Here is a 27,934-nt window from a genome sequence, read left to right as displayed (position 1 = left end):
CCCGTAATTTTCATTCGTTCTCTGACGACGCTACAGCCTCGCCGAACGTGACTTTCCGTTCGTGGTGTTACCACCCACCTGTTGGCGGTGTCCGGGAACTTCTCTCTCTCTCTCTCTCTCTCTCTCTCTCTCTCTCTCTCTCTCTCTCTCTCTCTCTCTCTCTCTCTCTCTCTCTCTCTCTCTATCTCTCTCTCTCTTTATTGATTACTGAAAGAACCTAATGTTTATATGCGTAATTATGTATTAAAATTTTGGCATTGCAAGTTAAATCAATTATCGGCGCGTATTGCGGTTCGTTTATTATACCTATGGAAGTGACTGTAGGGGAAAAAATTATCTGCTTCATTAGTTATTGATAAGTGTATTTGCATGCCTCCTGCAGTTAATGTAATGATGATCAGTGATTATTTAGTTATGACGCCGGAGTCGCGAGCGGAGGGAGGGAGGGAGGGATGGGTTAGTGAAGCAGGGCGTGAGGCCGCCGTGGAGTGTGTGTGTGTGTGTGTGTGCGACCCCGGACGAGGATGTCAGGGGTTCGACCCACACAACCTGATGGTGGTAACCCTGAGCTAACGACTGTGTGATTACCCATTTGTACTGTACGGGGAGGGAGGAAGTTTTACACTCGTGGGGCCCCTATCTCTTGTGCTGTAGTGGGAGGGAAATGTACATTTGTGGAGCCCCATCTTCTCTTGGACATTGTCGCACAACTTGTAACATTTATTTATGTTGTCTGCATCATCCATGTCCTCAGTCATTTGTTCTATTCATCCACCATCTTATAGTATAAAAGTATTTCTTGTTATCATTTTTTAAAGTTTCTTGTTTTTAATTTCATGCTATAACCTCTGATTGTCCAATCCGTACATCTGTCAAACACCTGCTCACTATTCATGTCTTCGATCTCTTTTGAAAACTTACAGGTTGTGATCAGGTCACCCCTCACTCTTCTTTCTTCCAAGGTGGTCAGTTTTAAAGCCTCTAGTAGCCTTTCCTTGTGACTCGTCTCTCTTATATCAGGTACCATCTTCGATACGCTCCTCCGAACCTTCTCTATTAGTTCTTTGTTCTTCAGGAGTAGTACTTAAGCTATTCCTTGTGTGAACCCGTGTATCACTCAAGTGGCTGACCTCCTGCCGCAGGTGGTGCCGGACAGCAACAAGTGTGAGGGCGGGGGCAGCTGACGACGCCGGGACACTGTAGAAGGAGTAGGAGCAGCGCCAGCAGGAGCAGACGGCAGCGGAACCATGGAGACCATCAAAGTTGTCACGCCACACAAGCTCTCCATGTTGGTCAGGAGCGACAAGGTCAGCTGCTGCTTCCCTTCCTCCTATAATATGAGTAGTGTTGCGGGGGTGCAGTGTTCCTGGTGTGTTGATACGGGGAGGTGGTAATGTTGATGGTGTATGTGTGTGTGTGTGTGTTGTAGTGTTGATGGTGTGTGTGTGTGTGTGTGGTAGTGTTGATGGTTGTGTGTGTGTGTGTTGTAGTGTTTCTTATGTGTTGTTGCAAGGGTTGTGGTAGTGTTTCTGATATGTTGATGATGTGTGTGCGTGATGTAACGTGACTGACGTGTACGGAAGTGTTGCTAATGTGTTTTGCCTTGCGTTTCGTGTAGTGTCGAACCGTTCGTTAATGTGCAATGAAGAGATGTATCTCAATTTCAATTTTATAATGGAAGAGCAAGTGCCAGGAGGGAGGTGTGTAGGGAAGGGAAGGTATGGGGAATGAGGAGTGAAGGGATAAGGATGGTGTACATGGGACTTACTCGAACTTAGCTGGTCTCTAGTGTGGAGAGGAGGATTGTGAGTGAGGCATGGCTCCGGGCGGAGCGTCACTCCGTGGGGTGAGGGTCCTGTGTTGCTGGGGACGATGCATACTGGCAGCCAGGCACGAGGACATCAAAATGTTTTATAAACATTATGACTAAATGAGAAATTAAGAGACGAGAGACAGGGATTTTGCATATGTTGATCTGTGCGTGTGTGTGTGTGTGTGTCTAAAGCCGAAGAGGCTGGGAGAAGGGACGTTCATGGCGTGTGTATACGAGTGTGTTTGTGTGTGTATGGAGGTTGGTGTAGCCTTGAACACGACCACAGTCAACACTGTTGTAAAGATTGGTGTTATCTTTATTAGTAGCTGTTATTGTCACATCGCTCATGTTTATAGTCACACAGATAAGATGTCGGGGGTAAGAAGAGAGAGGCTGGGGAGGGGGTACATCATCTCCACTGACCAGACGGGCGAGTCGAGAGACTGGACATGAGTCAGGAGATGAGTGTTGGGAGACCAGACATGAGATTATCGAGTATTCAGTGTTGTTTCTGTGGATGATAGAGTTCCTTCCTTACGTTGAGACCCTTTTTTAAGATGATTGTGTGTCTTAAGGGTGTGTTCCGTTGACCGTTAACACACTGTTCATGGCTGCTGCTCCTCTTGCAGGCGCTGATCATCGACAGCCGCACCTTCTGCGAGTTCAACACGTCTCACATCCTCAACTCCATCAACGTGTGGTCCTCCAAGATACGCAAGAAAAGGCTCCAGCAGGATTCGGTCAGTTGCTGTTTGTTGCTTCGTCTGTGGCCAGCATGCTCTCGTGCACCTGCCTGTCTGGCTGCTGTGTGGTGTGCGCTGTTGTATGGTATATGTGGAAGAAGTGTACCGGGAAGTTCCTCATCAATTAATTCCAGTCCATTTCATGATATAGGAGAGGAAGGATCATGCGGTTAAATGTACACATATTATAGTTAGAATTTTATATAATTTACGTACTCATAGCTTGGGTAGAGATTTGTTACGGGATGATAAGCCTGTTACGCCTGGGTGTGACGCTGGCGTCACAGTAGGGGGAGAGGAGATGTTGAAGGCCTCCTCATATTCCTATAGATAAGTTGGTCCATAGAAGTAATTCCCGTATGGTTGTGATTGGTTCGAGTTTTAGTGACTGGTAGATGAGTATAGGGTGTTTATAGCTATGGTGAAGTGATGTATGATGCGTTATTGTGTGATGCAGTGATGTATGGTGTATTCATTTAGGCTCTCAGTTGCCACTGATGTATTGTTTTATGGTGTGGTGATGGTGATGAGTTAATGCAATCCTATATAATGTACCTCAAGCTTAGCTCCAATGACCCCCACATGCTGTCAAGTCCTACGACCTTCCCACATACCACCAGATCCCACGACCCTCCTCCTCCTCCTCCCCCCCACACACCTCCAGGTCCCAGGACCACTGTCCCAGAGCACGAGCTGGGCCTTACGACTCCCTTTCTCTGCTACACGACAGATCTCGGTGCACGACTACTTGCAGCAGGCGTGTCAGGTGTCGGACCTCCACGACGAACTGGACATCATCGTGTACGACCAGAATGCCAACACGCTCTCCTCCATCCCACAGGACTCCTTCCTGCACGTCCTCCTGAACAAGCTGGGCCGCGCCTTCCCCTGTGTCTACCTCCTGGCAGGTCAGTCTGCAGGGGCTTCTCCCTCCTGTGGCCAACACGACGGGTGTTTCCCCTATCTTGTCACATTTGGAAAATCTAGATGGATAGAGTGAACCCCTGATATTACTGCTACTCTATCCTTGAAGTGTAATCTGATCAAGACGATGTAATTATCATTTGATTTAATTTTTTTTTTCTTTTCTCCTCCTCCCCCCCCCCCCCCCCTCCCTCTCCCCCGGCACTGACTTCTTTCATGGCTCCACATGGCATCCACCTCAATGACACCTGTCTTCATGACCTCTCTCTCCCATGGTACTGCTTGCATGACCCCCCCCCCCCCTCTCATGGCACAATTCCCATAACCTGGCACACTCTGCCTCTCGACACCACCCTCCTCATGACGCACACCACTTTTCTCCGTCACCCGTCACTGCTTGACACCTCCCTCCCTGCATCTCTCTCACGAATGCCACTGGGGTCCTCCCTCCCTCCCTGATGACACTGTACACCCTCCACCCCTCATGCCCCGCCATCTGGGGGAGGCAGGCGGGTTTCTGGAGTTCCAGGCGAGCTTCCCGGAGCTGTGTGAGGACTCGAGCAAGAAGTGCACTCCCCTCACCACCCAGTCGCAGCCGTGCCTCCCCGTCTCGAACGTGGGGCCCACCCGCATCCTGCCCTTCCTGTACCTGGGCTCCCAGCACGACGCCAACAACAGACAGCTCCTCTCGGTGAGTACCACACGCCTCACCACACGCCCAGTACCACCAGCACTACCACTCCTCCTTGGGCGCCATCTAACTTCCTGCCCTTTTGGGACATTGAGGGGATATCGTAGGACACTAGTGGGGGAGTGATAACGGCACCGGGAGACCACATATGACTCTAGAGAGCGTCACAGAACAATTGATTGGCGTTCTTGAGTACAGGGAGGCGTGTCCTGTGGCACTGGAAGGCGTGTCTTGGGACACTTGAAAAGATTCCGGTTAGTGAGTGACAGGTTAGGATGCGTCCTGTCATTGGAAGGCGTCCTTAGACAGTCCTGAGATAGAGGGGACATCCTTGGAAACTAGGATAGAGGTGAGTGGCCATATTTGTGTGTGGGTGGACAGAGCAAGGGTAATAGGATCTCAGTAATATGCACTCGCAAGTTATGTCAGTTTTGTTATTTGTAAGTTGGCCATGAGCAAGAGATAAGGTTCCCGGTGTCAAAGATGGCGGGTCTCTTGTGTTGGTGGTGAGTGGCCGGCCGGCCGTGTGTTAGGTAAGACGGGAGACCTGTAAACACGACTGCGGGGGGGGAGACGTGGTGGTGGAGGGATGACCAGTCCTCCACCAGCCACACGGCCGGTAATTTCTGCACTGCTGTTTAGCGATCCGTCATGTCAATGTGTTGTACCTCAGAGTATAACTATGACGGTCGGGGCGCTGGGCTCTTGTGAATATATATCGTCTGTTGTATCATGTGACGTTAGCGGCAGAGGGTCGGGTTCCTTATAATATATCGTCTGTTATGTCATGTGACAGATGAGAAGGCAGAGGGTCGTGTTTCCCGTGGATATGTTCACTTATGTGGGAGGATTGGAAGCTGAACTCGTGTGAAAATATCGGTGAGTGGCACGGCGCGAGGCGGGGCGCCTGGTTCTTGTGAATGTAAGTGGTGGAGTATGTCCTACCTTGATACCTCTATATACTACTACAGGGTGCTGGGAAGAGGGTATATGTGCTAGAAACAGCGCATTGGTGGTGGGGTAGATGTACCGGGCGGGTCACGGTGAGGACAGGTGTACTGGGCGGGCCAGCAGTAGCAGCAGCAGCAGGTGTGGTGAGTCATGGCCACACACACCTGCATGGCTCCCTCCCACCTGTCCCCCTCCGAGGTGTTGCTTGGGCTGGATGTGTTCCGCTTGACTCCCGTGCCGTCCTTGGCTAACCTTTTCTATAAATGGTTTAGGGAGTCCCAGGCGGCCGCATTTATAGCCCCACCAGCAGCTTTAGGCAGGGCAGGGCGGAGGAGAGGGGATGGGGGGAGAGACTTGCCCATCCTGGGCTTACGTGTGGTCGTGCTCCCAATGTGGGAACCATAGTCCCTCGGGCACGGTAGTACGACCCATGGGTATGATGGCCCCTTTGTACTCAGGGGCCGTGCCATGCCTAGACTCCCCCAACCCACAAAATGTGTCATAATGTTAGTATTAGCTCCACCAGCCAGCCAGCCTGCTTGCCAAGCGTAATCCACCCAGTTCAGTCCACTAAACTTAGCTTAAGCCAGCTAGCTGAGCTGCCAAGCCAGACCCACATAGTTCGGGGCCCGTCAGACTTGGCTCATTGATCATAAACTCGAAATAATGAGTTGTACACCAATAATGATATTAAGAGGAACGCTATTTGCAGCTTTATTATCTTCTAGTAATTGTATATTGTCAATAGCGAGCGCACTAAAGAATGTTTTCTTCGAACTGAGCATATCACGAATCAATGTACGAAATGTTTATTTTCATTATTCGGTATAATATTATAGTGCATGGACTCTTGACTTTGTGAGAGTGTGATGACATGAAATAAAGCCGATTGCTGAAGCTAATATTGGAGGAGGAGGGAAGAGGCAGTATGGCGAGCGGGCAACACGTAGCGCCGTGACGGAGGCACCTCAGTATAGCCGCCTGAGCTTGGCGCCCCTGCCGCCGCCATCATGTAACCATTTAGTGTGTTTTTCTTCTGCTCCGCCTGAGCCCCTGACAACCTCTCTCAACCCAGCCTTTACTAAAGTGTTCGAAGCTGGTGGTTGGCCTGTGTACCCGTTTGGTCGCTGGCTGACGTGTTTGATATCGGTGAGACTGTGTTGATTTGGTGCGCTAATTTTGGCGCGCGCCCACCCACACGTTTCCCGCGCAAACAGATGAACATCACCAAGCGCAGCGAGAGACCCTGCGTGGGCTATAGAATAGGAAGGGCGTGAGGGTGCTTTTATATAATATTCTGCATTTGGACATGACGTTAAGGAGAAACATCGACAGTTGTGTACACTTTATTGCCACTGTTCCAGCCTTCTTTTATCGTTTTTTATCGTGACTACAGTAATTTGCCCACACATTTGCCATTGTTACTGGAACCATTGTTTCCAAGATCTCCACAGTAGCCACATACTCTTATGTATCCGTTTGAAAACTGTGTTATTAAGTAAAATACAGTCTTTGTAGAAGTATGTCTTGGCGGGAGGTGTTCATACTAGTCGCTTTCCTAAGGAGATTAGAAAAAAATAGGGTGAAATGGAATTATGTTTTTCGATCAGTTATTAATGAGATGTATCGATTCTTGCTTGTGTGTGGCTTAGGTGTTGGCTAATCTCCCAACGTGATGACCCAGAGGTACACCGTGACACGTACCCCCTACCACTCAACTGGACCAGGGAAGATTCCGTTGATAAAGATGAGGTACAGGTCATTACCAGCATGGGTGGCTGGCTGGCCCTTGCCGTCCATGGTATTCCCTCTCAGGCCGGGTTCGAACCCGTGCCATCGTGCCGTGGCACAGCGAAGTGGGATAGTCCATGGCATGATGGATGACATCTTGAATGAAGCTCTGGGATCCACATGATCCTGGGCACATACTGTTCAGGTGGACACTACTGAAGTACCAGTGTTAGGATATTCTTCCTCAAGTTGAAAGGTGTTAATATTGAAATTGGGATATTTGGATATTGGTAAACATTTGTTTATGTTTGTCTCGCACTGATTGTTGACTTTAATTGGTCTCTCCCTTGACCTGGTCTTTGACCCAACACTTAAAGGATTGTGCCCGAGAGTCGTACCGTATTACTGATGAGTCGTATTGGAGATGTGAGGGCTGGAGGAAGGAGGTGGGTGAGGCGTGGTCTGCTGCAGAAGTGGCGGTAGGAGGCGGAGGTGGCCTCAGGTGTATGGTGTTCAGGCACATGGAGAGTCTTGTGTCCGGCCCTTGGTAACCCTGCCCCTGCTGAGGCCAGCAGCTTCCCCATCCAGAGGGCAGCGCCCACGAGTGTTCCCTGGGGTACAATGATTTATTTGATGTTGATAAACACCAGGCAGCTGGTGATGATGGGTGGTTTGTTGGGCGTGATTATCAGTAACACATCACGCCCACGCTTGCTGCCACCTCCGCCAAGTGTCTGGCCTTAGCATGGGAGGTCCCGCCCACCTAACCCAGGAGGAGGGAGGTGGCGGGACGGCTGGCCCCTCCCCTCCCCTGTACTAGTATTGACACCAGAGGACGTCTTCCCTCCATCATGTCACCTATACTTCGCTCCGTCAGCCACTCCAGACACCACGCCAAGTCCTTATTCACATTTCTATACCCTCACACTTTTTTTCCTCCTCCATACCGTCCCTCAGTACCTTCTTATCCTCGCGGTTTCAACCTTTCAACCTACCTGTCTTGATTTCAGTTGTCCGTTCTCTTCTCTGTCCATTTTCTTTCCGTCTCCTTTCCATGCACCGTCCCGCCGCGCCCCAAGGCTCCCGTGTACCTGAGCAGACTATAAACACCGGCTGACTCACCTCCACCAACACTGCTCCACAGAACATGAAAATACGGTAAACAGGATAGAAAACGGAGTTGCAGTAGATATGACAGAAAATGGACCCAAGCTGCATGCCTCAGGAGGCACGAGGAGAGTAACAGAAAATGGAAACCGAAGTGGAGGCTTAAAAGACAGGGAATAGCGCATCAAGAGGTCGCTTTATTACGAGGTTGTGGTGTGTTACGATGGTAGCCATCATGATGAACCTCAGCAGCACAGAGTGAGGTACTTGGAGTGAGGGGTGACTACAGTGTGTGCAAGAATCAGGTAAGGCTGTCTATGGCTGACTTAGTCGACTCTTTCCAACCTTGCGGGTCTTTTAGGAGACTCCTACCTTTTTAAATAATACTAGGCATCTTATACCACCACCAGCCTGCACATTGCAGTCAGTATCTCACACACCTCACCTTACCAGGAGTTAGTTTGTCTTATGGCTAGGATCACCACTTTTAATCCTTGTCCCTGTCAACGGTTTAACAGCTTGACAGCTAAAACAGTACCCTAATGAATTAGCGGACATTGTTAAACCTGCGTGAGAGGTACTGGGTGTGCATGATGGCAACAACTTACACCTGGGTAGGCTTCTGCACTGACCAGACGTGTGGCTAATGATATTTAACCCAAACAAATGTAATGGAGATGGGGAATACTGCATCCGGATCGGGCTTTAGGATCTACCTAAGACGATGAATTTGAGAAGTTTACGTGCAGTGAGAATGTAGGGGTAAGCGTAATGGGATTAGGTAAATATGGACAAGGGGAAGAACTTGTTTTCGCACACAGATGTTCAAGAGATTGGGGAGGGGAGAGGGTTGGCCTTACAAGTGTATAACTCCCTCATCGTAATGTGCAGCAACTAATTACTGAAACGCCTCCTGAGGGGAAAAAATAAAGTCGTGACACGATAGCGTAGCCTAACCAATCGGTCGGTCAGTAGTGTGTTGATTACGGCACGTGAGAGGAACATCTCGTGTATGTAAGTTTAGGGGATGGGAATCCCAGTGGTGTCATGCCTCAAGAAGCCGAGTCATTTTCACACAAGGCAGGTCCTGCCTCATGCTCACCACTGCATCCTTGGTCAGGCTTCATTTATTGGCAATGAGTTAGGTAAAGGTTCGATTTTCAGGTCGTTGGATTCAAGTAACCAGTTACACATTTTCTCGTTAGCGAAAATATGTAATCTGGATGACAGATGTTGTAAACCCGTAATTAATCTACATTTTTAATCAAAGTATATTAAGTTACGTTCTGGTGGCCACTTGCGCTCTGGAGTTGACTTGTGGTGTCCTGGGCAGTGGTGGCGGGCGCCTCGGGGCGCTGCCGCCTTCATTCATTATCCACATTTAGTCTGCTTGCATACGTGATGGGATCAGATGGTGTTTTGGCAGTGTGGTTAATGTTGGGGTGAGCAGCGGCCGTGTTGTCGTCAGGCAAAAGTCCATCCTGGTAGCAGCAGTTCTCTCTCTCTCTCTCTCTCTCTCTCTCTCTCTCTCTCTCTCTCTCTCTCTCTCTCTCTCTCTCTCTCTCTCTCTCTCTCTCGAGGAGAATCCTTCATTTGTATGAGTGAATCATTTCGTTACATTATACAGTTTTCTTGAATTTGTGCTGGCTATGATCGCAGTATATATATATATATATATATATATATATATATATATATATATATATATATATATATATATATATATATATATATATATATGTGTGTGTGTGTGTGTGTGTGTGTGTGTGTGTTTGTGTGTGTGTGTGTGTGTGTTGGCCTGCAAAAAGTGACTTTGTAGCAAGTTGTTGATCTCCCCACTCTAATGGAGTCACAATTTTACCCCTGAGATACCTCGGCGTGATTTGGAGTCGAAAGCGCTGGGTCTTCTGATGAATGATCATCTTGACGTGCAAACTTGAAGTATTAGAAACACTTAAATAATTATGGAAGTTCGTGTTTCATTTTAGCATATTGTTTACAGGAGTGAACTAATGCAGGCTGGTATTTAGTATGTACTTTATCCAGCCACATGGTATTAGCAGATGAGTTAATGTTAACAAAAAGATATAAAATTTCTGAAAATAATGGGTATTGAAATTTCTGTTACATTATAACTTGAATTAGCTATGTTGAATATGGTTTCGTAGAAATTGGGAACTTGTGCAGTATTAAGTAAGGCTGGAAAAAGTGTAGGAAAATGTATATTTCTGCTGTGATAAACCTCAGCTGACTTGGACTAGATTGATGGTTATCAATGATGAACATGAATGAAACTTTTTGCTGAATAAATCGGCCAACCGCACAGATGGAAACTTGACAGAGATGGTGGAATTAAACTCTTTTTTTTTTTTAATAGTGGTAATTGATATATTCTTTTTTAACGGAGTGAAATTTATTTATTTTTCTAACCTTGAAAGTGAGACCGTATTATTAAACTATCTTTAGGTATGCTATTGATGTTCATCTGGTGCAACAAAATTCATCCTTTTTTAATTTTTGTTTGTCCGTAAATTACTTTACTGAAGCGTATAAGAGAAACAGCTCGAAACCCATCAACTTGTAGAATTAAGTCGGACGTTGGGAAATATATGTTAGCAGACCCATTGGTTCTTTATTGACTAGACATGCACAATAATTGTTGTTTGTCTTTGCTGGGAGTTGTAGAGAAACGCATAGCGGTGTTTTAAAACACACGACTTACTCATTAGCATCCAAAACGCAGAAGTTGCTCAAGTAGCGGAAGTATATATATATATATATATATATATATATATATATATATATATATTTTTTTTTTTTTTTTTTTTTTTTTTCCGCTGTCTCCCGCGTTTGCGAGGTAGCGCAAGGAAACAGACGAAAGAAATGGCCCAACCCACCCCCATACACATGTATATACATACGTCCACACACGCAAATATACATACCTACACAGCTTTCCATGGTTTACCCCAGACGCTTCACATGCCCCGATTCAATCCACTGACAGCACGTCAACCCCGGTATACCACATCGCTCCAATTCACTCTATTCCTTGCCCTCCTTTCACCCTCCTGCATGTTCAGGCCCCGATCACACAAAATCTTTTTCACTCCATCTTTCCACCTCCAATTTGGTCTCCCTCTTCTCCTCGTTCCCTCCACCTCCGACACATATATCCTCTTGGTCAATCTATCCTCACTCATTCTCTCCATGTGCCCAAACCATTTCAAAACACCCTCTTCTGCTCTCTCAACCACGCTCTTTTTATTTCCACACATCTCTCTTACCCTTACGTTACTTACTCGATCAAACCACCTCACACCACACATTGTCCTCAAACATCTCATTTCCAGCACATCCATCCTCCTGCGCACAACTCTATCCATAGCCCACGCCTCGCAACCATACAACATTGTTGGAACCACTATTCCTTCAAACATACCCATTTTTGCTTTCCGAGATAATGTTCTCGACTTTCACACATTCTTCAAGGCTCCCAGAATTTTCGCCCCCTCCCCCACCCTATGATCCACTTCCGCTTCCATGGTTCCATCCGCTGCCAGATCCACTCCCAGATATCTAAAACACTTCACTTCCTCCTGTTATTCTCCATTCAAACTCACCTCCCAATTGACTTGACCCTCAACCCTACTGTACCTAATAACCTTGCTCTTATTCACATTTACTCTTAACTGTGAATATATATATTTTTTTTTCTTTTTTTTTTTTTTGCTTTGTCGCTGTCTCCCGCGTTTGCGAGGTAGCGCAAGGAAACAGACGAAAGAAATGTCCCAACCCGCCCCCATACACATGTATATACATACGTCCACACACGCAAATATACATACCTACACAGCTTTCCATGGTTTACCCCAGACGCTTCACATGCCTTGATTCAATCCACTGACAGCACGTCACCCCCGGTATACCACATCGCTCCAATTCACTCTATTCCTTGCCCTCCTTACACCCTCCTGCATGTTCAGGCCCCGATCACACAAAATCTTTTTCACTCCATCTTTCCACCTCCAATTTGGTCTCCCTCTTCTCCTCGTTCCCTCCACCTCCGACACGTATATCCTCTTGGTCAATCTTTCCTCACTCATTCTCTCCATGTGACCAAACCATTTCAAAACACCCTCTTCTGCTCTCTCAACCACGCTCTTTTTATTTCCACACATCTCTCTTACCCTTACGTTACTTACTCGATCAAACCACCTCACACCACACATTGTCCTCAAACATCTCATTTCCAGCACATCCATCCTCCTGCGCACAACTCTATCCATAGTCCACGCCTCGCAACCATACAACATTGTTGGAACCACTATTCCTTCAAACATACCCATTTTTGCTTTCCGAGATAATGTTCTCGACTTCCACACATTCGTCAAGGCTCCCAGAATTTTCGCCCCCTCCCCCACCCTATGATCCACTTCCGCTTCCATGGTTCCATCCGCTGCCAGATCCACTCCCAGATATCTAAAACACTTCACTTCCTCCTGTTATTCTCCATTCAAACTCACCTCCCAATTGACTTGACCCTCAACCCTACTGTACCTAATAACCTTGCTCTTATTCACATTTACTCTTAACTTTCTTCTTTCACACACTTTACCAAACTCAGTCACCAGCTTCTGCAGTTTCTCACATGAATCAGCAACCAGCGCTGTATCATCAGCGAACAACAACTGACTCACTTCCCAAGCTCTCTCATCCCCAACAGACTTCATACTTGCCCCTCTTTCCAAAACTCTTGCATTCACCTCCCTAACAACCCCATCCATAAACAAATTAAACAACCATGGAGACATCACACACCCCTGGCGCAAACCTACATTCACTGAGAACCAATCACTTTCCTCTCTTCCTACACGTACACATGCCTTACATCCTCGACAAAAACTTTTCACTGCTTCTAACAACTTGCCTCCCACAGGCATATGATAGAGTTGATAGAGATGCTCTGTGGAAGGTATTGAGAATATATGGTGTGGGAGGCAAGTTGTATATATATATATATATATATATATATATATATATATATATATATATATATATTTATTATACTTTGTCGCTGTCTCCCGCGTTTGCGAGGTAGCGCAAGGAAACAGACGAAAGAAATGGCCCAACCCACCCCCATACACATGTATATACATACGTCCACACACGCAAATATACACACCTACACAGCTTTCCATGGTTTACCCCAGACGCTTCACATGCCTTGATTCAATCCACTGACAGCACGTCAACCCCGGTATACCACATCGCTCCAATTCACTCTATTCCTTGCCCTTCTTTCACCCTCCTGCATGTTCAGGCCCCGATCACACAAAATCTTTTTCACTCCATCATATATATATATATATATATATATATATATATATATATATATATATATATATATATATATATATATATATATATATATATATATATGAATATATATATATATATATATATATATATATATATATATATATATATATATATATATATATATATATATATATATATATATATATTGACATTATAAAGAAAACTTTGTGTGTGAAGAGGACCTTAAGTAATTGTAGGTACATTTGATACTATGCTCTCCCTCCCTCCCAGTAACTTAGAGTTAAATGGAGCCATTCAGCTTTCTCATGCATATTTTAGGTTCTCGTAAGTGACAGACAGTTATAAAGATATTTATCATGTTGATGGTATCCCTTAGCTCAGACGTGAAACTGCCCACCCAATTAATCTGTAAGACATAGAAAACAACGAAATGCCTCCCGGGTCAGTGTCAAAAAAGCGGATAATTAGATTTGAGTGAATCATTAATCTAGTGCTTCTGGCAATGCAAGAAAGGAGGGTAAGATGTAGTACAGTCGTGAGAGAGTGGCAACACTGAGTACGCTGCTCAAGAAAGTCTGGTACAAGTCTTGCATGCACAAGAGTCTTTATGTCAACCACTGTTTATTTTAGTTAAGAAAATAAGTTTTTCACCAGATAAAATCAGACGTATCATCATATTAACACTCCAGCTAGTATCGCAAAACCTAACTTAGCTCAGGAGACCAGAACTAAACAAACTAGCGTGATGAGGCAGAACTTAATTTCCAGGAATATGAAGGGATATATATTTTACATGTGAAGCATCTCTTTTGGGTGCATATTATTTGTGCGAACTGAGGTGTAACATGGGATGAAGGGCTACAGTTAGCGGCTTTGATATCGCTCGTGCTAAATTTGTTGGTTTGGCAAGTTTGGCAGGAGAAAGATGTTTCTTGCTTGATGCACTGATCCAGTAGGAGTGAGATGTTGGTTGAAAAATGCTGATTATTTAAGAAAAAATTTCAAGTTTATGTTATTGTATAACCTAAGTAGCTTGATGAAGCTTTCCTTTCTCTGAAAGGATTTTTTTGTAATCACTTCATTTAAACTCAAATTATGTCCTGAGAGTAACTAATGTACATATAGTCAAGCAGGTATGATGTCAGTTACCAGAACTTCTGTGTTTGACATATGACGTTGCAAGGATATATGTGTGTCCTCTGTTCTTAACGCTACCTCGCTAACGCGGGAAATGGCGAAGTTTAAAAGAAAAAGAAAAAAAAAAATATATATATATATATATATATATATATATATATATATTTTTTTTTTTTTTTTTTTTTCTTTTTCATTTAAACTTCGCCATTTCCCGCGTTAGCGAGGTAGCGTTAAGAACAGAGGACTGGGCCTTTGTGGGATATCCTCACCTGGCCCCCCTCTGTTCCTCCTATTGGAAAATTTAAAAAAAAAAAAAAACGAGAGGGGAGGATTTCCAGCCCCCCGCTCCCTCCCCTTTTAGTCGCCTTCTACGACACGCAGGGAATACGTGGGAAGTATTCTTAATCCCCTATCCCCAGGGATAATATATATATATATATATATATATATATATATATATATATATATATATATATATATATATATATTATACCTTATCGCCGTTTCCCTTGTCAGCGAGGTAGCGCCAGGAAAGCAGACCCAAAGGCCACATTCGTTCACTATTCTCTAGCTGCCATGTGTAATGCACCAAACCCACAGCTCCCTATCCACATCCAGGCCCCACAGACCTTTCCGTTGTTTACCCCAGATGCTTCACATGCCCTGGTTCAGTCCATTGACAGCATGTCAACCTTGGTATACCTCATCCTTCCAATTCACTCTATATATACTTACCCCAGGAAACCCTTTCAAGAGGCTCTTGCAGTCCAAGGTTGGGCTACCTCCAGTAGCAGTGAAATGAGGACTCCTTTTGCGTGAAAGATAATTACGAGACATTACTCCTAGTGATACCTCCTTGCAAAATGAGACATAACTTTTACGAAGTTTAGATTATATAATTTCAACCATGACTATAGTCTTTTTAACAGGAAGTATGAGGATTAAAAAAAGCTTATCTTTGGTTTCTTTTGCAGGATTATAACATCTTGTACGAACTGAATGTGAGTGTGTCGTGCCCTAAGCCAGACTTCGTTCAAGAATCCCACTTCATGAGAATTCCTGTCAACGATAATTTTAATGAAAAACTTCTTCCTTATTTTAATGATGCCTTCAACTTTATTGGTGGGTATAATATTACGCATGAAGTTATTGTGTTTACAGTCATGTCCTGGAAAAAACTGATATAAGTTCATTTTTTACATGTAAGGCAGGGTATTGTATATAGAACCCTCATTCTCTCTCTCTCTCTCTCTCTCTCTCTCTCTCTCTCTCTCTCTCTCTCTCTGATAGAATAATAGTATGAGACGATAATCCCCACAAAGTGAAATCTGATCATGAACGTTAAGAATAAGCCTTTCATGCATCAGGTCTGGTTTTATTTGTGGAACAAATCCAGTTCATTGTTTTTATTATTGTATCATAAGTCTGGCAACCTGTTACTGTCATAGAAGTTACATGACAAGATTTACAGGTTCATTGACCATGGTAACTTATAGAAATTGGTCCTAGGGTAAATTTGAACTCACTCCTAATAGTCCTCTTTGCAGTACGATATCATTACCCTCAAAGATTCTTTTGAACCTGTTACTGCCTCACACCTTGTGAATGTATTCTACATCCACTCATCTCTTCTTGACATGATAATCTCATAATTAATTACTCTCTAAAACAGACAAGGTTCGTGAATCTGGTGGGTGTGTGCTGGTACACTGTCTGGCGGGCATCTCCCGATCTGCAACTGTTGCAATTGCTTACGTCATGAAGCATCTCTCACTCCCTTTTGATGAAGCTTACATGTATGTATTAACTTATATACGGTATAGAAATGTCTGATGATATTAATTCATAAGATGTCAAAACCTTTGAAGTTAAATGAGATAGATTTATATTATGATATTTGTTCTTGTTATCATTCTTTTCCAATCCTCAGGTATGTAAAAACAAGAAGACCAACAATCTCCCCAAATATTAACTTTGTTGGTCAGTTAGCGGAATTAGATCGGCAGTTAAGGCGAGAAGTATGTCCAAGAGATCCTGCCTCTGCCCCAATTCTGTTCCGTGCCCATGAGTCTCATCACTCTTCTGTTAGCTCATCCACTTCAGTTTCTACATCATCATCTGCATTCACATCTAGTTTTCTTGAAAAACATGCCTGTGCAGGGGTACAGAGTAGTATTCCTAAATCTCTCAGTCTAAACCTTCGGTCAACCCTCGAAGCTGTTCCAGCGTCTCCATCCTCTACACCTCACACTCCTGACATGTCACCCTCCACAGCATTGGCTCGTCTCAGCTTTGCTTCTGCCTTGGATGAGCTTCGTGATGATGGTCTGCCTGTCACACCTAAGTGCTCATCTCCAGTAACATCAATCTCAAGTCTACCTCCATCATCTCCTAAAACAGCTATTATAAGGGATACAGGAAGTTCCCCAGTTTTCACCTTTAGAAAAACTTCAGAACCCTCTTCATCCTCTCCTGCCTTTAGCTCCTATTACAAAAGTAAGGAGGTGTCTAGTCGGACTAGTAGTGACTATAAAAGTGAGGCTAAGATTGCGTCCTTAAAAGAAAGCTTTACGTCTAGTGATAGCATTAAGAGTACAAGCGGGTCAAACAGCAATTATTACAGTAGTGCCACATTTAATGTTGGTGCTAGTGAAGCAGGGAAAGAAAATGTAGGAGAAAAAGGTGATAGTTTAAAGACAGGAAGATTAAGATCAGAGGAAAGAGGAAGTGATGATGAAACAGGAAGAATAAGACTACAGGAAAGAGGAAATGGCTTTGTTGAATCAGGGAGAGTGAGAGTAGAAGAAAGAGGAAGAGGTTCTATTGAGACAGGGAAGGTAAAAATAGGAGAAAGGAGAAATAGTTATGTTGAGACTGGGAGAGAAAGATTAGAAGAAAGAGAAAGAGATGAAAAAACAATAAGGCCTGCAACTTCATCCTCATCTTCTTTCTCACGTCGTAGCAGTGATAGAGAGAGTCGCCAGGTGTCAGTCTGTGTAATTGATGTCAAGAGAGATGCATCACCTGTTAGCTATGTTCGGAGTGAGCCATTAGTTGTACGTGAAACTCAAGTAATTGCCACACCATGTAATCCAAAGCCTGAAGTTAAATCAGTGCTTGAAGTTCAAATAGAAGATGGCCAGGAAAAGGAAGAACATATTGTTATTCCAGAAGAACAAATAAGAAAAACTTTAGGAGACAAGAAAGGTTGCCTTGATAATGCATGGAGATCATTTGATGAAAAGTCTCGGACAGACAAAGAATCCATAATCAAAACTGAGAGATGCCGACAACAACCTGAAAAGTTGCCACAACGGCCTCGTGAGGTAATTGTTCCCATTCAGTTGGCAGGATCTCGAGAGGAACGTCCTCGAGTGTTAGACCTTGGTGTTTCTACTGGCCAACTTAAGCAGCAGCATCAACACCCAACTCCGGCCACTGCAGCTTGTACTGCCTCTGAACCTGCCTCAGGAGTTTGGTTACCAGGAAGTCCTCAAGAGGCTGCTGTGGCTGAACCTGCCACAGCCATCCCCAGCTCTCCTAATCATCCTGGAGTACAACAGAGTGATTCAGGTATCATAATAGAGGAGGAGAGAAAAGAAATCCCTCCGAATCCTCAGTGTTTACCCAGGTGTTATTCTTCTAGTGAAACTCACCTGAATACTCGCCGTCTGTTGGAGCATCGTAATCCAGACTTTACCACTAGAAAGTGTTCCAGCTATGATGAGGTTGGAAGAGCCTGGCCTCATAACCTGGCTTCCAGTCACCAACACCATCAACCAGGAATAGGTCGTGAAGGCACTACCTGGTTGTACCCATGGGAACTAGCACGAAGTGACAGTGTTTCAACAAGTGGGTTTGGCTCAGAGATTTCTGACACTGATTTTCTTCATGATGATGCCCACTCCATCACAACCCAAGATGATGCACTTGGGCCCTATGATGCTGTGTTTGCAGATGTTTTCCCAGGTGAACAACCATCTCAGAGACAACATCAACCAACTACACCCAAAACTCCTCGGCCAGCAAGCCTCCCTGGGGTGACAGGGGCTTATTTCTCACAATTTGAGGTAAGGGTAAGTAGGAATATAGTTATAGTGATACAGCTCTGATACTTTAAAATAGATCTTTGTAAAAGTATTACTCTGTAGCAAAAAAGTTACTAAACTTCACTGTGCAAAAATTTGACTCATCAGACATTTTTGTCTGACAGAATTACATAGAGTCATGCTTTCTTATAATAATTGTAATAATTCATTGTTAAAACATCTGCTGTTGAATATGCTTGAATCTGTCAGAAATTTAGAACAAGATGAAATAAGGAAAGACAATCAGATAAGAGAACTCCTGTCTGTCTATTGCTGTTGATATGTATATTTCATGTATATGATCTCCACTCAGTGAAATACTTTATGGGGAGTAATGGGTATAAAATGCAGTTTATGATTTTTTTCTTATTTTAGATGAATATGGTTTTTCTGCATGTCGACTTTTTTGAAAGGAGGAACTTATCATGGATAAGTACTTCTATATGTGGAACATTTAAAATTTAATCAAATAATATTTCATACTAGACAAACACCGACCCTGGGCTGGACATGGGTGTGGACATGGGTAGTGGTAGTGTTGAGCTACGTCGGGGTGGAAGAGGTCGTGTGGGTGTGGAGAAAAAGGACTCGGGCTACTACTCCTTTATCACAGAACACCCACCTGTGAGTCCTCGTACTATGGGAGAAGGTGTCCGCCATACCACCAGTAAGTTAGCTTTAGTTGAAGTTTGAATATACTCACAGGATACTTTCCTTTAATGTATACAGCAAAATAAGGGTCCTACAGGTTCTTGATATGTAATTTAAATGTGTATAAAGGTATAGTAATGAAAGTGTTATGTTAGAAGCAGACACTTACTTTCATGAAGCTAGCATATTACTGGAATCTGACAATATGTGGTGAGTTGCCTAACCTTCACATCCAAACATAGCCTTAGATAGGGTCACATTAGTTGAATTTTGCCCCCATCAGAGGAGTGGATCAGGGGAAACTCGTTTTTTCCTTGTGTATATTGTAAGAATTTCTTCCATGCATTTTTGTTGATATAGTTAAGGAGGTATTGAATTGAAATCACTTTGCATAGTACTTGACTTAGAAGAAAATGATAATTGTCACCTTCTGTAAGTGCATCATGTTTGTTTTAGCTTAATAATCCAAGCCCTTTATTCATGAAATTGACATATGTAATGCTGTTCAACTTGTCCAAGGAAGAGAGGAAAGGGTTAGATATGGTTTGCCATATTCATTCTACTGTTCAGGCATCTTTGTCAGCTTATGTATTTGGTAAAGTTTTGAAACTCTGTTATACTTTGATTATTGCCATGATTTTCATGTAATTTACATCATCTGGGCCCTTAAATGAATTGCTTCAATCATTTGAGCTCACTTCTTATGACATGGAAACACACCACTAAGATTGATAATTTATTCACTAAAGAAGGTGACTGGAATCTATATCTCTTGCTAGTAGTGGATAGTTATTAGATTTTGCAAATAGGTACATAGATACTTCTGTTCTGCTGTTCACAATTGTTTTTAACTTATTTGATTTAGATTTCCAGGGATAAAGTTCATGACCCATCTAAATTTAAGTACCTTGTGGAAAATAGAATATATTGAAATCTTTTCCCTTATTCCAGTTAGGTGACTTAACATAGATAACTCCCCTTTCTGTTTGTTACCATGACCCCCTAGTGTTATACTTTAACTTAGACTGCTTGCTTGATGACAGAATCATGCTGATTTCCCCTTTACTTCTGTCTGCATGCTCTGAGCATACATTCATTTATGCCATTGGCTTTTGCATTCGCACATTCCCAGCTTACTGAAATAAGCATAAAGCTCATCATTCACATAAGTTTTATTTATGATACTGTGCATTACCTAGGGTATGTCTCTGTGACTTTGACAGAACATTATGTGTTGTTTTATGACTAACATATGACCCCAGCATTTGACAGAAATATTAGACCAGTGTATTGGTAGCAGATGTTTAAGAAAACAGAATAGAATGAAAATACATAAAAATTCTCAGCTTTGTTCACATGCTCAGAGAAAAACATATATTTAAAGTGACTGATGTTTTCAAACTTTCAGCTCCTTTAGGAGACACATCATTGCTTACAGATTCTTTGCCAGTGCTTTTTCATACTTTATAGTTGGTATTGAGCAAGACACTAGATTATTTTTGTTTGAATATGTATTGAATATGTATCACTCCTGGAAGTTATACAATGTGGAGATAAACCTTTGTATAACTTTAGAGTGACTAGGGCATGTATATAATGCAAAACTTTTCCAAGTAAAATGTTTTATGAAACTGTGCTACGAGGAGACAGACCCCTTGAATCTTTCTGTACCCTTGAAATCAGATAGAAATGAAGGGCATTTCACCTGTAACTAGTGCCAAGGTGATACCATGGATAATGGATCCTTCTATAGATTTTGTTCCCTTTAACTTCTTAAAGACCAGGCCTAGAAATGTATGGGGTCTCCAGGACAGTGGTATATCAAAAAATGCAAAAAACTTTTATATTCTAATCATTTGAAAGGAAATATCAAGAATAGTTGAAAAAAAAGTGTTAAATTATACATACTTATACTGAAAAGGAATTTAGATTTGGCTCACCATGTTTGTTTTGATATAATTGGTGCATACTGTAGGCTGTTTTAATGATAACCAAAGAAATTATGTATGTAAAAATGTGTAGATAGACATGATCCCTCATACAATTTTTAAAAGAAATACATCACAGTACATATTTGATTATTATGTAGAAATATCTCTAACATGATTTCATGCTAGATAGGATGTAGTATAGCATGGATATACTGTCAATGATAAAATACTATAGGTATCTATATGGTATCTGTATTTATTGATATATTTTCAAACTAGGTGGCAGTATTTGACAAAGCCGAAGTAAGGTAACAGATATGAAGTGGGTCTGGAAAGTGCAGTGAGCTTACTGATGCAGTTGAAAAATAGTTTAACATAATCATTATTTTCTTTAATTAGAAGAATAGTGCCTTGATCCAAAAGAGAACATTTACCATGATCTGCAGTCATGTCCATTGGCATTCTTAGTTCGCCATGATTGGGCTGCCTGAATTTTTTCCCTGAAAAAGTTAAGGAAAAACCCTCTAGCTTACCTGATATGATGTTATAGTTTTGTTACACTTCATTCCTTCTCACTTGCCTCATCACCTTAGAATTTATACATTTGTTGATTTAATTATCTGAGGAACCCTTTCTGCAAAGAGTCTCGGTGTTACACCTTTTACATAGGCTCTCGCAGCCCAAGGTTGTAGTGATAGGATGGATTCCTCATATAAAATGGATTTCAGTGGTTGATTTAAGATGGAGTGAATGTAATCCTGTCACATATTGAAGCCTTGTTGAAAGCTGTGCACAAGATGAAGTTCGGCAAAACAAATGGGGTAGACGGGATTGCAGCTGAATTTCTTAAGAAAGGGGACTTTGTTGATTGTTAGTTATTTAGGATTTTCGCTGTATGTATAGATAGATTATGGTGAAGAGTCTGAGGATTGGCAGAATGAATTATAGTGCCCCTATATAGAGGCAAAGGGGACAAAAGTAAATATATTTATTGCATAGGTATAAGTCTGTTAGGTCTACCTGTTGTATGTATGTATGTAAGTTGTATGGGTGAGTAATGATTGAGAGGGTGGTGGCATGCACAGACTAGGGAGGAACATTGTGGCTTCAGGAGTGGTAAAGGATGTATGGATCAGGTGTTTGCTTTGAAGCATTTATTTGAGAAATGCTAAGAGAAACAAAAAGGATTTGTGTTTGGCATTTATTGTTCTGGAGAAAGAGTATGATCATATTGATAGTGATACTTTGTGGAAGGTGCTAAGAATATATGGTGAGGGAGGAATGCAATTAGAAGTTGTGAGAAGTTTCTCAAGAGAGTAAAACATGTGTGTGAGTAGAAGAACAGAGTGAGAGATTCCAATTGAAGATGGGTCTATGACAGGAGTGAGGGATGTTACCATGGCTGTTTGATATGTTTATGGATGGTGTGGTAATAGAACCTAAGATGGCCATAAATTCTTTCACCATAGAAATAAGAAAGCCATGATTAAGAAGTCCTTCTTTGGATGTGATTGCTGTACTTATACAATTGTCAACATAACATTACACTACACATTTGTTTTTTGTTCTGAGGTTCCTTTGTATCTATTTTCAGATACCCTTGATTAGTGCAAGAATTACTATTTCTTGGTTCTTTTTTGTTGTAATTTCTGTGGATCCATTTTCAGATACCCATGATTATAGTATCAGGTGTTGCATCATGCTTTAGGATGGTTTAGGCGTATGGAAGGAAGATGGGGATTTTCTAGGGAGAATGTAGTAGTTGGTGTGAACATTAAGTAGGGGCTTCTAAAAACACTGCACTAGAGTTGCCCTCTGCCAGTGGCCTGTTAAGGGCAAGGCTAAGAAGAGACACTGGAGTTCACCAGATATGGAGGCTTTTTCCGTGGCACCCCTTCATGGAGTTCCAAAAGGGAATGGGCATCAGGGGTATAGATAGATAGTTGCATCATTTGTTTTTAAGTATGGATTCATATTCATGCAAATGTACTGCCTCAAAAAGTCAAACAATGTTGTCAAGTGAGTTCTTACAGACCAGAAACACATGTGAAACAGTTGCAAAATAAATTCTTTACAAACCAGAAGCACATGTGAAACAGCAGCAAAATTATAATAGTGGAGAGATGTACTAACTGATGGTGACCATACTGGATCATCAGTTTGTAAAGGTTTATACTTAATTTTTGTTTTTTTTCAGCTTTAACATTTTTCATTTTTTTATGAGTGGACCATAGATGTGTGAAAACTTAGTAAACATTCAGAATATTAAAGGATTTTTTATAGTTAGCATTCTTTTTTTGTCCAGGTTTACTGTAAAGTGCTTTGTGATTTTCCTTAGCTATGCAGAAGAAAACATGAATGCCATAGTCTTTACTTGTAAGTTCAGGAATGACCTCCAAGTCAAAAAAGGATTAGGATATATTGCCACAGGCACAGGTTTTAAAGTCTTGGTAAGTTTTAAGATTTTCCTTTTTGTAAACAACTGTTTTATTTAACACTAGAAAATTACTAGGTTTACAGTGACAACATTTCCTTCCAGTGTGAAAGGTAGATGTCAAAAGTTACTTTTTATGTAGGTAATTTTGTTAAAAGAATTTTAAGCAATCAGTTTTTAAGCACTGCTGGTGATGACGGTGGTGTTTTCAGGACGATTAAGTGGGGCTGGATTCAGGTTGAGGTTCCGCAGATCCTCCTTAGGACCCCCTCACCGCATCGACTTCTTGTGACCCTGAATGAATGGGCATCTATGGTATTGAATTATCTGCTCTGCCAACTAGCAGGGGTGACTGCCTCTCTGGCTCTTGAAAGTCTCCATGCCATGATGCTAAAGATCTTACTTAGGTTGTTATGAGATAAATGAATCATCATAAATGGGTAAATATGGCTTTTGTCATTTGTCATCCAGTTTATTTCCTTATTTGCTTGCTTAAATGAAGACAAGTGTTTTCAAGGATTTTCTGTCAGATAAGACAGTATGTAATCTTATTCCAGAGGTGTTACACTAGGTCAGTGCCCAACTAGATAACCTGAATGACTGTTTCTGTGTGTCAGGTTTAATTGTTTATAATGAGCAGACTGTTATCTTTAAGATGTGTTGGATCATTTCCCAGGATGACAGCTTTAAAACATCTATTGAAGCCTGAGATTTACTACTGTATTTTTATGATTTTTTTACACCTTGTTGAAGTCACTGATTAATGCTTTTGAGTTTGTGAAAGAAGACCAAGAGATTAAAGCCATATTTACCCTCTTTTGAACTGATGAGAGGTATTTAGATTCTTCATATTCTCCATCTCTCATTATATGATGTCTTCCACATTCCTTACAGTAACAAACTTTTGAGTTGTTTTTACAAATATTTCTTAGAAAGCAAAGACATTTCCCATATAGCAATCATTGAGAAAGGGGATAAATAATACCATGAGATGAGTGAAGGAGAAGAGAGTGCAGTTCTTCCCTGCGGTGGTTTATATAAGGTAGTGGGTGGGTGTTGCTGACTGACCTGCAAAAGTTGCATGGGCAAGGTTGCTGGCTGTTATTGTGTTGCTTAGCTGGAGGGCAGTGCCCTGCTCACAATCACTGATTCATTCTTTATAACTGGCCTTTTTGAGTCAGAGTCAGCACAGTCATTACTGGAGTGGGTCGTGGTAATTATTTGTGATAACTTGAAATTATTTATGAAGCTAACAAGTACATTAATCAATGTTTTTATGTGAGTAAAGTTAGATAATGCTGCTTGACCAAAGATGTATGGAGGAGTAATGGTGGTAACGTTCATTGGTGGTACAGTGCTTCATAGGTGTACTGTCACCATACAGATTATTGTTTATGTTTTTTCTGAAAACATTTTATGTAACCATATAATTTTGAGATGTATTTTGAACCATAAGTTTTTACAGCATAAATTTAAACCCAACTCTCCCACCAGAATATATATATACGTGTATAACATATTGGCTAGTTCATTAGTACTTCAAAACATGTTTCATTCAGTTTCTAATTTTGCATTTAAATGCTTTAATGATTTCATGATATTAGAAAGTAAAAATTTCTCTTCATCACTGAAATTATATTTAGTGTATTATAAAGTGGGTCCTCTTTTGTTGTAATAGTTAGTGCTATCTTAATAAGATCATAATTCTACATCAATATGCAAAGAAAAACACATCTTTGAAAATTATGAACTGTAATTTGAGACCATATATCTCCCTGTGGATATACATAGATAAATATTTAGCAGATCATTAGACAAGCCTCAAAGGAAGTTATATACATATAAATTATGCCAGTAACTAATTATGACACTAACACACACATCTGAATCTACTTATTCACAATGCACAAATCAAAATTTTCTTTGATTAATTGTTTCAGAGTGATCATTGATTGATAATGTTGAAAATTTCTTCTGTTGTACCTATTTCCCATTGATGAACGCTTATATCACCAACTGTTCCGTTCACCTTTTATTGTGACATTAATCATAACTTTATGACTGTCCGCATCTTTGATATGCTCTTATGATTATTTTTTTTCTGCAGTATAGCTATAGTAAATTGAATAACCACTACATGAATTAATACATCATTGTGTATGAAGCTATGAATATAATTTTGTGAAATATTCTTCTACTCTATCAAACAGAGCATCATATATTTCACGTCTTTATATTGGTTGACTTTAAAACAATTTATTTACATTTTGTTACTTATCAATTTAATTGGTTTGTAATAGGGCTATGACTCAGAGCAGATATGTCTTAGGACATTATTGATAGGGATATAATCCTTTAAAGTATGACTTGAATGTAGTTTTTAGTGCATTCACTGTTGACTTTTTGCCACAGTATTCCAAATGGTTTTATGTTTTGATACCTGTGAGAGAATACAGGTAAAATAAGCTCTATGATTCCAATCAACAGTCCATCAATATTAGTCTCTTGCTCAGAATCATGTTGTACCATACTGTCAGAAAATAGGCTGAATAATGTTTGCATGGAGACAACTGAATTGCCTACCTAGTTTTTCCTTATGAAAAACAGTGTGATAGAGTTCTTGCTTGCTTTTGAAACACGTGACTAGATGGTAATAATTTCACTTCAAACCTCACTATGTCACCATGTCAGATTTCTGTAGTCCTTGCTTTAATCACAAGAAAGTCTTTGTTCAGACTGTCTTCATTCAAACATTTGAACTTTGAGTTTTCTGAAGCAGGGTCTTGGAGGTGCTGACCTATGTATTATTTTTTATTTGACTTCAAGTTCAAATTATTTGGAAGTAAGTTCACTAAGTAAGCACATGTCATTCCTTTCTTATCCAGTGTCATTGAATTGTGTGCTTGTGGAAAATATTCTAGTGCTGCAGGTAGAGACTTCATGAAATGGGAGTTTCAGGGCAGATGTATTTCCATTGCCTTGAAATAATCAGCCAACATTAAATGCAACAACCAAAGTGTTCATTGCTTGAAGTGGACTGATTTCTTGCAAAGGTGTTGTTGACGTATATGGTAAGCACTCGCACAGATATGATACATATAGAGCTGATGTCATTATTTTTTTATATCAAAAGCTATAGTTATAGACAGAAGCCCACATCAAGTCTTGTTTTGTGAACAATACAAAAAGGGCACAGTAAATTTAAAGAAAATGGAGAGAATGATAAAAGATCTGAAAAGCTTATGATTTAGAAAGAAGTCATAATTTTTCGGAAAGACATGAAAAGGTAAAGAGTTCCATTGCTTGGTGAAATGGTGTCACAGTGGCCCATCAGTGAGTTGCCCATGTAGTGATTATTTGGTGCATTGGCGTGTTGAGCATTGTGTGGCTAGCTAATGGTGAAGGTATACAAATAACCAGCTCTTGAAAGCAGAATTGAGAGGACTACACAGGAAGGAAATAAGAACCATAATCAGGGCACTGAGTAATTGGGTCAGGTTTTGAGGTCATATCAAGAAGAATTGCTGTAGTCTTAGTGGTATTGAGTAAGGAAATGTAGACCCACACTCGAAAGGTTTTGTACTTAAAACAAAAACAGTAGAAGTGTCAGTGAGGATACTGTGGTAAACAGTGTGCCTTGTACTGGATGTCAAGTCATTTATGATAGGGAAATAGGATGAAGTTTGTCCAAAAGTGTCATTGAACATAAAATTGACACAGAAGACTTATACCTCCAAAGTCATACATTTCAGCAGGGAATTTATCACACCTTTTGTTCATGATATCTACATCCATTCAGCACATTATCGTTACCAAACAGATTTTTCATTACCAAATTTTCTTGAAATTATAATGGAAAATACCAGATGTAAACCTAGGGCTGAGGATGCTGTGAGAGTCCACCATATGTGTTGGCCTACAGATTTACAGCATGGCTCCCACTGCTTGAATGTGAATGATGAAAATTTGTCTGCAAAATGAAAAAAAGAATTATGTTAGAGTTACCCGTGTTTGAATTTTATGAGTGATCGTGACTCTAATGTATACCATTCAAAAAATCATAGGTTAGTGTAAAGTCTACATCACCTATGATTTGGCAACTGCTGCTGAAACAAACAATTACTAGGGTGACAGAGACAGAAAATCACCTAACCTCTCACTTCAGCAGCATATTCAGCTGCCTGAACCACCTTTTTCAATAAGTATTCATTAAATTTCATCTTTCGTACCTGTGATATGGTGACAACTGCTGAAATATAATAAAGGAGGTAATGTAAGCAATCCTACTAAATCCCCCTCTACCTCCCAATAACCCTCACTCCTCCATATCCAACTTCAGCAGCACATCAAACTGTTATCACCACTTTTTGCTGTAAGTATCCATCGAATT

General features: G+C 41.5%; 1 protein-coding gene across 19 annotated transcripts in view; it reads left to right on the top strand.

Moving 5' to 3' along the window:
* Positions 1-27,934, top strand: part of LOC139756297 (uncharacterized) — a 185,963-nt gene that overhangs the window by 139,855 nt on the left and 18,174 nt on the right. For 13 of the 19 annotated variants that reach the window (XM_071675575.1, XM_071675567.1, XM_071675571.1 and 10 more), the window contains 8 exons: positions 1,143-1,307; positions 2,443-2,553; positions 3,287-3,464; positions 3,990-4,171; positions 15,415-15,562; positions 16,113-16,236; positions 16,371-18,516; positions 19,015-19,195. In XM_071675575.1, coding sequence (XP_071531676.1) covers positions 1,248-1,307; positions 2,443-2,553; positions 3,287-3,464; positions 3,990-4,171; positions 15,415-15,562; positions 16,113-16,236; positions 16,371-18,516; positions 19,015-19,195 — 3,130 coding nt within the window. In that variant the 5' untranslated portion in view covers positions 1,143-1,247. The remainder of the gene's footprint in view (positions 1-1,142; positions 1,308-2,442; positions 2,554-3,286; positions 3,465-3,989; positions 4,172-15,414; positions 15,563-16,112; positions 16,237-16,370; positions 18,517-19,014; positions 19,196-27,934) is intronic. The other 6 variants (XM_071675580.1, XM_071675582.1, XM_071675581.1 and 3 more) reach the window with 1 other exon arrangement.

This window comes from Panulirus ornatus, chromosome 21 (genome assembly GCF_036320965.1).
Source record: "Panulirus ornatus isolate Po-2019 chromosome 21, ASM3632096v1, whole genome shotgun sequence".
NCBI lineage: Eukaryota > Metazoa > Arthropoda > Malacostraca > Decapoda > Palinuridae > Panulirus > Panulirus ornatus.
This window is presented reverse-complemented; position numbering and strand designations above follow the sequence as displayed.